The sequence below is a fragment of the Rhinolophus hipposideros genome, assembly GCF_964194185.1.
Source record: "Rhinolophus hipposideros genome assembly, chromosome: 3".
Lineage (NCBI taxonomy): Eukaryota > Metazoa > Chordata > Mammalia > Chiroptera > Rhinolophidae > Rhinolophus > Rhinolophus hipposideros.
In genome coordinates, this window is record NC_138049.1 from 82812402 (window position 1) to 82827860 (window position 15459).

At 34.2% G+C, this 15459-nt stretch overlaps 1 protein-coding gene across 7 annotated transcripts in view; it reads left to right on the forward strand.

The window, feature by feature from the left end:
* The window catches only part of KHDRBS2 (KH RNA binding domain containing, signal transduction associated 2), a 542840-nt gene that overhangs the window by 72753 nt on the left and 454628 nt on the right, over window positions 1-15459 (forward strand). For all 7 annotated transcript variants that reach the window (XR_013993122.1, XR_013993123.1, XR_013993124.1 and 4 more), the window contains exon 2: window positions 4519-4646. Coding sequence is in view for 2 of the 7 variants with exons in the window: in XM_081044942.1 (XP_080901068.1) it covers window positions 4519-4646 (128 nt within the window). In the remaining 5 variants the exon portion in view is untranslated. The remainder of the gene's footprint in view (window positions 1-4518; window positions 4647-15459) is intronic.

Below are 15459 nucleotides of genomic sequence, written 5' to 3' on the forward strand. Positions count from 1 at the left end.
ACAAATTCAATTTATTTTTATTATAGAGTGACAAAGGGAGAAACTGTACGTTTACTAGATTGGGATTTGAGTAGGCTTCCCCAGTGTGTCCCACGTTACAATTGCCTCAGCAAGCTAGGAAGTATGATATCCTCTAGGTGCATATACCCGAAGGGCAGTGATCAAAAGTTCATTGTCAGTATCAGAGGATATAATGAATATTATTTCTTTGCATTTGTCAGAGTTCTGTATGTAATAATTACATAAGGGATTGAAAGACTTCAATAGAATGTTTCATGGTTTAAACAGACAGTCAATTCAAGTTACTTGTCAATATTCTGGAGTAGAAGAGTAAGAATCTGATGCCATCATACTAAGTAGAAATTATAGACATAATGCATATAACTGCTTTTCAGGCAGCTCAGGGAGATTATAGCATATAACTGAAAAAATGATTATAAATGACTGTATGAACTATGAAGTGTTGCATTTATTTAGGCATTGTTTGAGTAAGCAATGTAATCTAACTTCAAAAATATGTATATTTTTTTTAATTCCACATGGGCCAAATGAATAATATGCTGAAAAATTCTACCTGAACTGCTACAGGGATTTTACATAAGCAATGGGAAATAATTTTAGGAAAGATGCTAATTAAAAATAAAATAACAAAAAACAAAAATTGTTAGATGCAATGTAGTATTTCTACCAACCGAAGTAGACCTTTAAAAAATAGTTTCAAGATGTAATGTAAATTAATAATTTCCATGCCCAATAACTATCATCACATTATTTTTGCTCCAAAATAGCAGAAACAAAATGTTTTTTGTTTTATATCTAACAAAAACTAAAAAAACTGTCACATTCATATCTTAATTTAAGAAGTGCTTTGAAATAGTATAATTGGCCAAGAGCTAGGAGGGAAGAAATCTTTATAGATGATTTTATGGTAATAATAACTGAACAATAAACATAAAAGAAATAAGGGAAATGAATATTGCAAGATTCTCCAAAACACTGATTTTACGTAGTGGATTCCATGAAGTGACTCTAGTTACATACATGCTTCTCACCATTTTATTCCTACCTTGTTAGACCAAGTACTCATCATTTCTCAGCTAGACAGATACAAGTTAGGTTCCTTGCTTGTTCGCTTTCTGCTATGATTGGTTTTGCATATTACATCTTGTGTTACCTTTACAAATAAAATTAAAATATCGCTTCCTCCCTTCTGCACCAAAACCTACCAGTGGCTTCCCATTACATTCACAATACAAAGCAGAAAATGTCACTTATCCTACAAGGTCTTAACATGATTTGTCTTGTAACCACCTATCAAACCTCTTCTCTACATTCACTGCTCTTCAACCACATGGGCTTTACTGCTTCTAACTGTTCCAAGAGTAAGTGAAGCTGCTTCTCCAACAGGCTGTAAAACTTGATTTCTTGATCTTCTCATGTTTTATTCTTTCTCATTATTCAGGGTTCTGCTCAAATATCACCCTGTAAATATAAAGTAATACCACAACTTCTTGGGCTCAACTTTCCTTTATATTCTTTATAGCTTTATTGTATTTGTTTACCCCCACACATAAGTATGTATGTGCACATGTATTCAGCTTCTTTTTTATTTTTAATAAACCTTTATTGGAAAGGTTACAAACTTTCAGGTGTACAACATACTGATTAGATATTTACATAACTTTCAAGGTAATCACCCCAATAAATCTAGTACCCTTCTAGTCAGGGAGATCACTTTGTAAATTATATACATTTCTAAACACTATGCTGAACACCTGGAATTAATATAAAAAATATTGAGTGTCAACTGTAACTGAAAAATTAAAAAAGGGGGGGAAGATAAAGGGGAATAAGAGGTTGAAATTTCCAGGTGTAAAACAAATAAGTCATGGGGATGTAATATACAGCATAGAGAAATATAGTCAATAATATGTGATAGCGTGTACAGTATCAGATGGTTGCTGGATTTATCATGGTGATCACTTCTTAGCATAGGGAATAAAATCAATAATATGGTAATAACTATACATAATATCAGGGGGTTGCTGTTGAATAACTATAATGTGCACCTAAAACTAATGTGATATTGTATGTTAGCTATATTTCAGTAAAAATCTTAAACAATCTAGTACCCGTCTGTCACCATACACAGTTATTAAAATATTTTTGACTGTATTTCTCATGCTATGCTTTACATTGACATGACTATTTTGTAACTACCAATTTTTACCACTTAATCCCTTTATCTTTTTCACCCATCCCTTCAATGCCCCTCCCAGTGGCAATTATCAAAAAATTCTCTATAACAAAGAGTCTGTTTCTGTTTTGTTTCTTCATTTATTTTGTTATTTATGTTTACCATATAAGTGAAATCATATGGCATTTGTCTTTCTCTGTCTGACTCCACTCAGCCCAACACGCTCTAGGTCCATCCATGTTGTTGCAGATGGCAAGATTTCATTCTTTTTAATGGCTGAATAATGTTTCATTGTATATACTGCCATGTACCACATCGTCTTTATCCATTCATCCATTGAAGGACACCCAGGCTGCCTCCATGTCTTGGCTATTGTAAACAATGCTGCAATGGACATATGGATGCACATGTCCCTTTGAAGTAGCGTTTGGGTTTTTTTCAGATAAATACCCACAAGTGGGATTACTAGGTCCTTCTTTGTCTCTTGTTATAGCTTTTTGTTTGTTTTTAAGTCTATTTTGTCTGGTATAAGTATTACTACTCCAGCTTTTAAATTTTTTTTATGTCTATTTTCATGAAGTATCTTTTTCCATCTTATTACTTTCAGTCTGTGTGTGTCTTTCAATGTGAAGTGAGTCTCTTGCTGGCAGCATACTGTAAGGGAATTGTTTTCTTATCCATTCAGCCACCCTATGTCTTTTGATTGGAGCAGTTTAATCCATTTACACTGAAAGCAATTGTTGATAGGTATGTAGTTATTATTATTATTATTATTATTATAGTTATTAATCATATTTTTTATCTTATTTTCTTCTTAAAGAAGTCCCTTTAACATTCCTTATATTAATGATTTGGTGGTGATGAACTCCTTTAGCTTTTTCTTGTCTAGGAAGATCTTCACCTGTCCTTCGATTCTAAATGATAGCTTTGCTGGGTAAACTTGGTTGTAGGTCCTTGCTTTTCATTACTTAGACTATTTCATGCCAATCCCTTCTTGGCTTGAAAAGTTTCTGTTGAGATATCAGCTGATAGTCTTATGGGGTCTCCCCTGTAGGTAACTCACTGCTTTTCTGTAGCTGCTTTTATGATTTGCTCATTGTCTTTCACCTTTGTCATTTTAATTATGATGTATCTTGATGTGGACCTCTTTGGGTTTGTCTTGTTTGGGACTATCTATACTTCCTGGGCTTGTAGGTCTATTTCCTTCATAAGGTTAGGGAAGTTTTCTTTCATTATTTTTTCAAGTAGGTTTTCAATTCCTTGCTCTTTCTCTTTTCTTTCTGGTACCCCTCTGATGTGAATGTTGATATGCTTGATGTTGTCCCAGAGGCCAATTAAATCATCCTACTTTTTTTGCTGTTCTGATTGGTGTTTTCTACTACCTTCCAAATTATTGATTTGATACTCTGCTTCATCTAATCTACTCTTGATTCTCTCCAATGTATTATTGATTTCAATTATTGTATTCTTCATAATTCACTTTGTTTTTTTTTAAATATTTTCTATCTCCATTTTATGTTCCCCATCTCTTTGTTGAAGTTCTCTCTGAGATCACTGAGAATCCTTATAACCAGTGCTTTGAACTCTGCATCTGGTACATTGCTTGTCTCCATTTTGTTTAGTTCTTTTTCAGGAGCTGTGTTCTGTTCTTTCATTTGGGACATTCTTTGTCTCCCCATTTTGTCTGCATCCCTGTGTTTATTTCTGTGTATTAAGTATGGCTGCTGTGTCTGCTAGTCTTAGTAAAGTAGCCTTATGTAGTAATTGTCCTGTGAATATGAATGATAGCATTTACAGATTTAAACCTTCATATGACTTTTTGTGACCCCCTTTTTAATTGCCTTTAAGTTTGGTTAGAATGTAAAATAACATGGTATTTATCTTTACTGCCCTATCTTAGACAATGGGTTCTTACTCTTTCCAATTAATTTTTTTCCATAGGAATAGTTCTAAGTAAAAATAAAACATATAACCTTAAAGTATGTTTTCTTCTATTCATTGATCCTAGGAAAGTTACATTTGCTTAGATATTTTAAATAGTTAAAGGACATATTCTTCCTCTATTTTGTTTGAAGATGTTAAAAAATAAATGCATCCTATGCTTCACAGAAGACAATCACATCTTCAAATGTCACTTGTTTTAGCTGACAGAGATCATCTCATATACAGTAGCAGCATTCAAGTAGCTGTTAACTAGGTGCTGTTTCAGACCTTTTATCAAGTTTCTTCAAAATCTTACTTAATAAGAGAAATAGTAAGAACAATTAATGTATTCGATGATGACTTCTCATTTCATTTATTGTTTTGTGACTTTTTTTCAGAAATTGAAAAATTTCAAGGTTCTGATGGAAAAAAAGAAGATGAAGAAAAGAAATATCTTGATGTCATCAGCAACAAAAACATAAAGCTCTCGGAAAGGGTATTGATTCCTGTGAAACAATATCCAAAGGTACTGCATTATATTATTTGTTCTTAGAGAATTCAGAAAAAAAATGATAAAAATAAGACTTGATTATTTTATTCATTGACTGTTATGAAAGAAATATGCAAAGCTTCATTACATTAGTACACATAAATATATGTGACTGACATAGAGGATAGAAAGTTTTTACAGTAGGCTCACGAGAGTAGTTTTCAACTGAAGCATACAGCATTTTTGTTATGTGAATATGGGAAAAATAATCAGATATTTTAATCACTTTAACATTAAATGGTTCGACACTTTGTTCAAATATGCACACTCACTTGATTATGTTTTGCTTCTTGTTGATATATATGTTCTTATTATAAAAGTGAGTAGAATTAATGATACTAAATGTAGTATCATTAGGTATAGCATTAGCTTATCAAGGAAAGCAATATAGTCTTTTTTACACCCTTGAATTATAATCATTAGTCGTCTGTTGTTAGGGTTCATTTAAAAAAGTAATTATGATATTGTTCTCTTGAAAGTACTTTTTCACTAGTCATTTTATCTTATGAGGTTTATAATACCAGAATCAGAATGATAAAACACAGCATTTAATGGTATGATTCCATCAGTTATATTCATAGGTTCCAATGGGTCAAAAGAGGTTTTTAGATTTTTTAATGAATTTAGTAAGCTAAAAATGGAAACTCAAATATTCAGGCAGATAATTTGCTTTCTGAAGAGTGAATGTGGAGCAAGGACCATGTAATTATCCTAATAATAAAGATTACAGGAATAAATGCTTCAGTTTACCAATTGTCTTCTAATATGATAAATTTTAGTAAATATAATTAAGTAGAATGTTGTGTTTATAATTATTTCAAACAGGGATAGAACTGCTGCAGCCTACCAAACCATGAAATTTAACTTTCAAATGAAGTTTTTGGGCATGCAAGTTTCTGAGGTTTTTGTCTGTGTTTTTTTAGTTAGACTTACTCTATTACAAGAAAGGTGCATTCAATAGATAAAATTTTTAATTAAATTTTATTTAATCATTTTCTTTTATGAATATTAAATTGGGCAGCCATAGAAATGTACATGGTTATTTTTACATAGTAATGAAATATGGTAGAACTATGTTGGGATATTAAGAAAAATGAATCTTTTTTAAGGGACATGATTAATTAACCCATTATAGTCTAGAGTACAAGTTTTTTTTTTTCTTTCAATAATGTATTTAAATATTATATAACTTGGTACTATTTCTTGGAATAACACTTTTCTGTTCTCTGGATGTGGAAAATCCAGTGACAAACTCAATATGTTTCTCAGTTAAAGACAACTCTGTGTATTTGACCTAATTCGATTGTCAAGTACGGGAAGGCATTTAAAGTCCTGATGGGTCTTCAAGTGACAGTATGTGTGATTTTATGCTGAATATTACAATAGTCTATATTTGATTGAAAATGATGAATGTTCAAACAGTATTTGATGACATCTAAGTTTTGTCTGAGAGTTAATAATTTATAGTAAGATGATCAAATAACAAAACTGCCTATTCATATTGAAATACTCATAGATCATGTTTCACTAGCAAATAAATTATCGTACCTCTTAGATTTTTTCGAATCATAGAATGCTTAGGCTGGTACTAATTTTGAAAATGACAGAATATATAAAACTTTCATTTTACAGATGAGGTAACTGGGAGATTCTGAATTGCTCAAAGACATATTTGATACAGATAGAAATGCTTAGAGAGGTTGCTGTAATTCTAATTCTAAATTCTTCATTGTTTTTGAGCCATTACATTTCTTAACTTGACTGATAATGCTCACAGATTTGTATTATTTTTTCATGTAAAATATGGAAGAATGTGAAAATTGATAGCTCCTAATGATGAATAGTGTTATGATATTATCAAATAATAATGTGTGCCTTTTATTTACCATTTTTAATTGATGGATAGAATGCTAAACCACTTTAATTTATTTTTTAAAAGGATTTGCATTTCCTACATAAGGGAAATCCTTGAACACATTTACACATAAAGAATACTGAGAAACAATAGAATCATTTATTAAGTTGACCTGAATTTGTTTTTGTACTCTAATAATAAAATTAAAATCAATCTTTTGAAAACTATACTTTATTTCAAAAGTGGGGATTTTCTTTTGCTGAATGATTATTGTCTGCTTCTTACAAAAGTATCGGTTGGGTTTAATTTAGATATGATCACTAAATGTGATCCTTACTTGATGTACATTATTAGTAAGCTGTAAAATATGTGGTATGATACTATGAACTATTGATCAGAGCACAACAGTGTTTATGGATTTAAAGTTTAATCTTTTATAATAAAATGTGATTTATTCCTCAGGCGGTACATTGGAAGAAGATCTGCTTTTCACAGTGTTTTAGAGCTATCCTCTTGATGCCTGCTGTCTTTTTGAACTGTAATTAATGTGGTAGTGACATGGCTCTCTCTCCAATGAAAGGCCAATAAATAACTATGGGAATTCATGAGTAAATGACCTTCTCCTGACTTACTACATGACCTTTTTGGATAGATTTTATTTCAATTAGTCTCCAATTTCAAGTTAATTTGCTGACTTAATTGAATAATACTTGGAATTGAAAGAAGTTTAAGATTTAGAATTATGGAAAGTACGAGAATGCTGTTCAAACACATTAAGAGTGATTTATATAGCTTTAGTGCTTTATGTTTAATCAGTTAATTTAGGGAAATATGCCATATTATTAAATTATTTTAATGAACAGTTTTTCTTACTTGTTTTTAATATTTTTTGTAATCATATTAGTAAAGAAATAGGCCTTGTATATTGTTTGCATTTGCAAATGTTTTAGAATCAGAGCAATTATTTCTTGATAATCAAGTCTCCAAGGAGGCAACGCATGGCAATGTATTCCTCTATAATCCTAAGAGATTCTTGCAGAAAACCCCCGAGAGATTCATGCAGAAAACTCACAATCTTTAACATTAACTCTTTCTCCCTAAATCTACACCTACTATATTAAGTAGTCCAATATACATTTATTTTTTTTAATTTTAATATCTGTAACTAGTATGCATAATCAGAATAATTTTACAGTCTCCACCAGGCAGCCAGCAGTCATACCACATTGTTTTATGTGTAAACTTTGCACATGTAAACTTGGTCATGGCTTCTTATATTGAGTTGTTTGTAGTGTTGGAAATATGTGTATTGAGATTAGTTGCTGTTTAAGATATCTTTAAAGATTGCATTATGATGTAGTGTTGACATACAAAGCTATAACATATGTAAAAAAAGAATAGGACCATAACTTAGGGTATACATTTCATATGACTGAAGACAACATTCATTTTTGGAAGAATTAGAAAAATGGTCCTCAGTAAACATGTGCTTAACAGGACCGAAGAAACAATGATACATGTAAATGGTGGGAGGGTATTATGTTTTGTTACTGCTAGACCTGCAAAAGTATTGCCTATCACAATCGTGGGCAAACTGAGAGAGCATTAGAGGATGGGAAGGTAAATTTGCAGGAAGAGATTTACTTGTTGCCTGCTACTGTACTTATTTGTCATCCTAGGCAATTCAGCCTCTCAAAGTCTTTTGTTTTTTTGTTTTAATTAAAGTTTACTGGGGTGACAGCTGAAAGAAATTAATGAGACTATATAAAACTCAATGTCTTTTAAAAATATCTTTTTGATGTTGCCTTCAGAATCCTCTGAAATACATCCAACCTTTTTAAAATTAAATTTGCCCCAAGGTCCACTTTTTATTTCTTTCCTTGAGTTACTCCCAACTTTTTAAAGCAATAGATTGCCAGGAGTATAAATCGGCCCCAAATTTGGCCCCTTGTAAGATCAAACAAAGCCATGTTCCACCATGCTGCTTTGCACATCAATTCCTTATGTAGATTAATGCAGAAAATTAAAGTTCCAAAACATGTTCAGAAGCACCACACTCACTATATATTTCATCTTCCTCTGCTCAGTCCCAGAGAGAGGGGCTGCTTCTGTGCCTGGTTGGAAGCAATCTCCACAACGAAGCATGTCATCCCGCAGAGCTGGTTTCCTTCTTTATACCTTAACATGAAAATCCTTAATAGGTGTTATTTTGTCTAACTTTATAAGTAGTTTTCAGATCATTTAAGAATAGTTCATAGAAACCAAAGATATTAAATGTGGCAGCTATGACCACTTGGAAACACCTTTCGATTTTTCTAAGTAATGTGGTTATTCTAAAGCAGGGGTGTCCAAACTGCGGCCCGGAGGCCAACTGCGGCCCGCGATCCATGTTTTATTGGCCCGCAGCAATTCCAAAAACATATTCAGTTTACTTAAATAAACCAGGTGAGGCAATACGTACTTCACCTCCAGTGAGTGACCCGGCTGTTTGTGTATTTTACTGCAAATGGCCCTTGGTGAAAAACTTTGAAAAAAGTTTGGACACCCCTGTTCTAAAGCCACCCTATAGTTTACATCTTAAACCCATTTCATCTTTATCAGAGAACATTGCATAGGATCACTTTTCAGTTTTCTTTATTTTTTTTTGATTATTTATTTATTTTTTTAAATTTATTGGGGTGATAATTGTTAGTGAAATTACATAGATTTCAGGTATACAATTCTGTATTACATCATTTATAAATCTCATTGTGCGTTTACCACCCAGAGTCAGTTCACCTTCCATCACCATATATTTGATCCCCCTTACTCTCATCTCCCACCCCCCACCCACCTTACCCTCTGGTAACCACTAAACTATTGTCTGTGTCTATGAGTTTCTGTTTCTCATTTGTTTGTCTTGTTCTTTTGTTGTTTTTGGTTTATATACTACATATCAGTGAAATCATAGGGTTCTCTGCTTTTTCTGTCTGACTTATTTCGCTTAGCATCATACTCTCAAGATCCATCCATGTTGTCACAAAACTTTTTATATCATGCTTTCTTACCGCTGAATAGTATTCCATTGTATATATATACCACAACTTCTTTATCTATTCATCTATCAAAGGACATTTTGGTTGTTTCCATGTCTTGGCCACCATAAACAAAGCTGCAATGAACATTGGAGCACACGTGTCTTTATGTATAAATGATTTCAAATTTTTTGGGTAGATACCCAGCAGAGGGATTGCTGGGTCATATGGTAATTCTATTTCTAATTTTTTGAGGAACCTCCACACTGCCTTCCATAATGGCTGCACCAGTCTGCATTCCCACCAACAGTATATGAGGGTCCCTTTTTCTCCACAGCCTCTCCAACATTTGTTACTGTTTGTCTTGTTGATGATAGCCATTCTGACTGGGGTGAGGTGATATCTCATAGTAGTTTTTATTTGCATTTCTCTGATGATTAGTGATGTTGAGCATTTTTTCATATGTCTATTTGCCATTTGTATGTCCTTTTGGCCCCATTTCTCCTTTTTGGAGAAATGTCTCTTCAGGTCCTCTGCCCATTTTTCAATTGGGTTGTTTGTTTTTTTGCTGTTGAGTTTCATGAGTTCTTTGTATATTTTGGATATTAGCCCCTTATCGGAGGCACCATTTGCAATAACCTTCTCCCATTCAGTTGGTTGCCTATTTATTTTGTTGTGGTTTCTTTTGCTGTACAGAAGCTTTTAAGTTTCATATAGTCTCACTTGTTTATTTTAGCTTTTACTTCCTTGGCCATTGGAGTCAAATTCACAAAATGCTCTTTGAACCCAAGGTCCATAAGTTTAGTACCTATGTTTTCTTCTATGCAGTTTAGAGTGTCAGGTCTTATGCTTAAGTCTTTGATCTCTTTTGAATTAATTTTGGTACATGGTGTCAGATAGCAGTCCAGGTTCATTCTTTTGCATGTGGCTATCCAATTCTCCAGCACCATTTATTGAAGAGGCTGTCTTTCCTCCATTGTATGTTTTTAACTTCTTTGTCAAAAATTATCTGTCCATATTTATGGGGTTTTATTTCTGGGTCTCAATTCTATTCCATTGGTCTATGTGTCTATTTTTCTGCCAATACCATGCTGTTTTTATTATTGTAGCCCTGTAGTACAAGCTAAAGTCAGGCAGTGTGATACCTCCAGTATTGTTCTTTTTTCTTAAGATTGCTTTGGCTTTTCATAAGATTGTTTTGGCTTTTGTGGATCCAAACAAATCTGATGATTTTTTGTTATATTTCTTGAAAAAATGTCATTGGGATTTTGATGGGGATTGCATTAAATCCGTATATTGCTTTGGGTAATATGGCCATTTTAACTGTTGATTCTTCCAATCCATGAGCATGGAATGTCTTTCCATTTCTTTGTATCTTCTTCAATTTCTTTCAAAAATTTCTTATAGTTTTCAGCATATAGGTCCTTCATATCCTTGGATAAAATTATTCATAGGTATTTTATTCTTTTTGCTGCAATTGAAAAAGGAGTTGTTTTTGTATTTCTTCTTCTGAGATTTCATTGTTAGCATATAGGAATGCAATGGACTTTTGTACGTTGATTTTGTAGCCAGCAACTTTACTGTATTCGTTGATTATTTCTAATAGCGTTTTGGTGGAGTCTTTAGGGTTTTCTATATATAGCATCATGTCTTCTGCAAAGAGTGACAATTTATCTTCTTTATTCCCAATTTGGATGCCTTTTATTTCTTTTTCTTGCCAGAGTGTTCTGGCAAGAACTTCCAAAAGTATATTGAAAAGCAGAGGTGATAGGGGACAGGGCTGTATTCTTCCTGAACATAGAGCAAAGGGCTTCAGTTTTTCAACCTTAATTATGAGATTAGCTGAGGGTTTGTGATCTATGGCCTTTTTATGTTCAGTTATTTTTCTTCTATACCTATTTTATTAAGTGTTTTAATCATAAATGGATGTTGTATCTTGTCAAATGCTTTTTCTGCATCAATTGATATAATCATTTGATTTTTGTCCTTTATTTTGTTTATGTGATGTGTCACATTGATGGATTTGCGGATGTTGAACCATTCTGGTGCCCCGGGGATTAAACCAACTTGGTCGTGATGAATAATCTTTTTAATGCATTGTTGTGCTTGATTTGCTAGAATTTTGTTTAGGATTTTTGCATCTGTATTCATCAGAGATATTGGTCTGTAGTTATCTTTATTTTTGTTGTCCTTACCAGGTTTTGGTATCAGTGTAATGTTGGCCTCATAAAATGAGTTAGGGAATACTTTCTCTTCTTCAGTTTTTTGGAAGAGTTTGAGCAGGGTTGGTATTAGATCCTGTTTGAAGGTTTGGTAGAATTCACTAGTGAAGCCATCTGGTCTCGGACTTTTGCTTTTGGGATGGTTTTGGATGACTGATTCAATTTCGTTACTGATATCCATCAGTTTAGATTTTCCAGTTCTTCATGGTTCAGCCTTGGAAGGCTATATGATTCTAAGAACTTGTCCATTTCTTCTAGGTTATTGAATTTGGTGGTATATAGTCCTTCATAGTATTCTTGCATGATCCTTTGTATTTCTGTGGTGTCCGTGATAACTTCCCCTTTTTCATTTCTGATGTTGTTAATTAGTATCTTCTCTCTTTTTATCTTAGTGAGTCTAGCCAAGGGTTTGTCAATTTTGTTAATCTTTTCAAAGAACCAGCTCTTTGTCACATTAATTTTTTTCTATTTTGTTCTCTATTTCATTTAGTTCTGCTCTGATTTTTGTTATCTCCTTTCTTCTGCTGACCTTGGGTTTCGCTTGTTCTTCTTTTTCTAGTTCTTTAAGGTGTAACATGAGATTAGTTATTTGGGATTTTTCTTGTGTCTTGAGATAGGCCTGTAATGATATAAATTTCCCTCTTAAAACTGCTTTCCCAGCATCCCAAAAATTTTGGTAGGATGTATTTTCATTGTCATTTGTTTCTATGTCTCTTTTGATCTCTCCTCTAATATCTTCTTTGACCCAGTCGTTCTTTAAAATTATTTTGTTTAATCTCCATGTATTTGTGTTTTTTCCTGATTTCTTTTTGCAGTTGATATCCAATTTCAAACCCTTGTGATCAGAGAATATGCTTGGTATGATTTCAATCTTCTCAATTTTGCTGAGGCTGATTTTATGTCCCAATATATGGTCTATCCTTGAGAATGTTCCATGTACACTCGAAAAGAATGTATAGTCTGATATTTTACGATGAAGTGCTCTATATATGTCAGTTTTGTGCATTTCATCTAAAGTGTCATTTATGGCTGCTGTTATTTTGTTACTTATTTTCTGTTTGGACGATCTATCTATAGCTGCCAATGATGTATTTAAGTCCCCTAGTATAATTGTGTTTTGGTCAATTTCTCCCTTTAGTTTTTTAGTATTTATTTGGTATATTTCGGTGCTCCCTGATTGGGGACATAAATATGGATGACTGTTACGTCTTCTTGTTGTATATTCCCCTTTACCATAATGAAATGTTCATCTTTGTCTCTTGTTATCTTTTTCACTCTGAAGTCTGTTTCATCTGATATCATTATGGCTACACCTTATTTTCTCTGGGTACCTTTTTCTTGGAGTGTCAATTTCTACCCTTTTACTTTGAGTCTATCTTGTCCTTGTAGCTGAGATGTGTCTCTTGGAGACAGCATATGGTTGGGTTTAGTTTTTTGATCCAATCTGCTACTCTGTGCCCTTTTTTTGGTGAGTTCACTCCATTTACATTTAGGGTGATCATTGATGAGGATTTCCTGTCATTCTATCTTTAGTTTTCTGGTAAGGCTATGTTTCCATTGTTTCTTTTCCTTTTTGTTGTTGTCTATTATTTCCATGTGATGGTATTCTATGATATTTCCCTCTGTTTTTTTTTTTTTTTTTTATTACAGTATATATTTCAGTTCTGTATTTTTTTAAGTTTATGTAAAGGAAAGTTTGATATTTACAGTATTCCATTTTGTTCAGCACACTTACTTTCTCCATTCCCATATTCTGATTCAGGCCTTTACTCTCTCCCTTTTTATGTTTTGGTTGCCACAAATTGACTCTGTTGAGTGTGGTCAAAAGCCTCCTTTAGTATTTTTTGTAGTGCAGGTTGTGTACTAGAAAATTCCCTCAGCTTCTGTATGTCTGGAAAGGTCTTTATTCCTCCTTCATATCTAAAGGATATCTTTGCCGGATATATTATTCTTGTCTCATAATTTCTCTCTTTCAATAGTATGAATATTTGTTTCCACTCCTTCCTGGCTTGTACAGTTTCTGCTGAGAAATCTGATGATAATCTAATGGGCTTTCCTTTGTAGGTTACCGTCTTTTTTTCCCTGGCTGCCTTGAGGATTGTTTGTTTGTCATTGATTTTAGACAGCTTCCATACAATGTGCCTTGGAGAAGGCCTGTTGGGATTGAGGAAATTAGGTGTCCTATTTGCTTCTTGGATTCGAGGATCCAGTTCTGTCCACAAGTTTGTGAAGTTCTCATCAACATTTTGTTTGAATATATTCTCTGTTCCCTTCTCTCTTTCTGGTATGCCCATTATTCTTCTATTGCTCTTTCTGATGGAGTCAGAAAGTTCTTGTAGAGTTCTTTCATTTCTTTTAAGTCTCAAGTCTCTTTGTTCTTCCATCTGTGTAATTTCCAGGTTTCTGTCTTCGATATCACTGATTCTTTCTTTCATGTGGTCAACTCTACTACCTAAGCTGGTTATTTCATTCTTAATTTCTTCTATTGAGTTCTTAATCTCCAGAAATTCTATTTGGTTCTGTTTTTAAAATTTCAGTCTTTTTCATAAAATGCTCATGTTGTTCTTTGATTGTGTTTCTGAGTTTATTAAACTGCCTTTCTGTGTTTTCTTGCATCTGATTCAGGCTTGCATCAGATCTTTTTTTAGAACTGCAATCTTGAAATGTCTGTCATTTATGTCACATATTTAGATATCTTTAAGTTCTTTTTCTGTAGACTTTTCACTTTCTTTCTGAGCTGTCTTGTTGCCTTGGTTATTCATGACAATTACTGATTTATTATTTCTCTTCCTAGACATCTGCAGGAGTGGCTTCTGTAACAGGTTTATAGGAAGAGGTCTTTCTTTTGTTTTCCAGTACTTGTTGGTAGAATGTTTTATTTTCTCTCTGACTGCAGCCTTTTTTTTCTCTCTCACACGGTAGTGCTGTGTTTTCTCTGCACTATTCTAGCTTCTCACTCAATGGGGGGATTTCCTGGGAGTCGGGCTTCTCCTCTGTTAATAGTTCGCCTGGGTTACAGGGTGCAGTGTCCCTGTGGGTATGTGGAGAGGTTTTGAAGTTCCAAAACTCTTCCTGCACCAGATTCAGAGCCCATATGTTTCAGCAGTTCTGTTTACTCCTGCATGGATCTGCCCAGATAGGTGGGGCCAGGGCGGGGTGAGTTGTGAGAGGTGGCCCAGAGCAATGGCGGCGACGACTACCACAGCCAGTCCGGCTTCCACAGCTCCCTCTCCTTTGCCAGAACTACTTGGGCTGCGAATCTGTGTCTGCGGTCCACAGTTCTCAGAACAGCAAATATTTTGTTCTTTTGATCTGACACTGTTACTATTCTGCTTCTAGCACAGGGAAGATGGGGGCGGGGCGAGCTCTGGGATGGTAGGGAGGGGGCGGCTAGTCTCAGTGCCTAAGGCTTCTGTTCTCTGCTTGGCAGTGAGGGCTTAAACCACCGTTTTCAGCCTTCTTCCCTCAGTCTTTTCTCTGAGGTCTCGGCCGTGAGCGTTGGGTTCAGTCGTATTATATGCTGTCCCCTCAGCCCTGTGGGCCATAAGCGGAGCCCTAGCAGTCCAAGTTCTTCCCTCTCCCGCAGCTGTGGTAGTTCCGGGATGCAGCAAGCTCGGAGCCCTGAGCTAGGTCTGCGTCCTCTACCCACGCGGTTTTGTCTCCGCACTTCTCCCTTCCCTCCTCCCCCGCTCACGTGA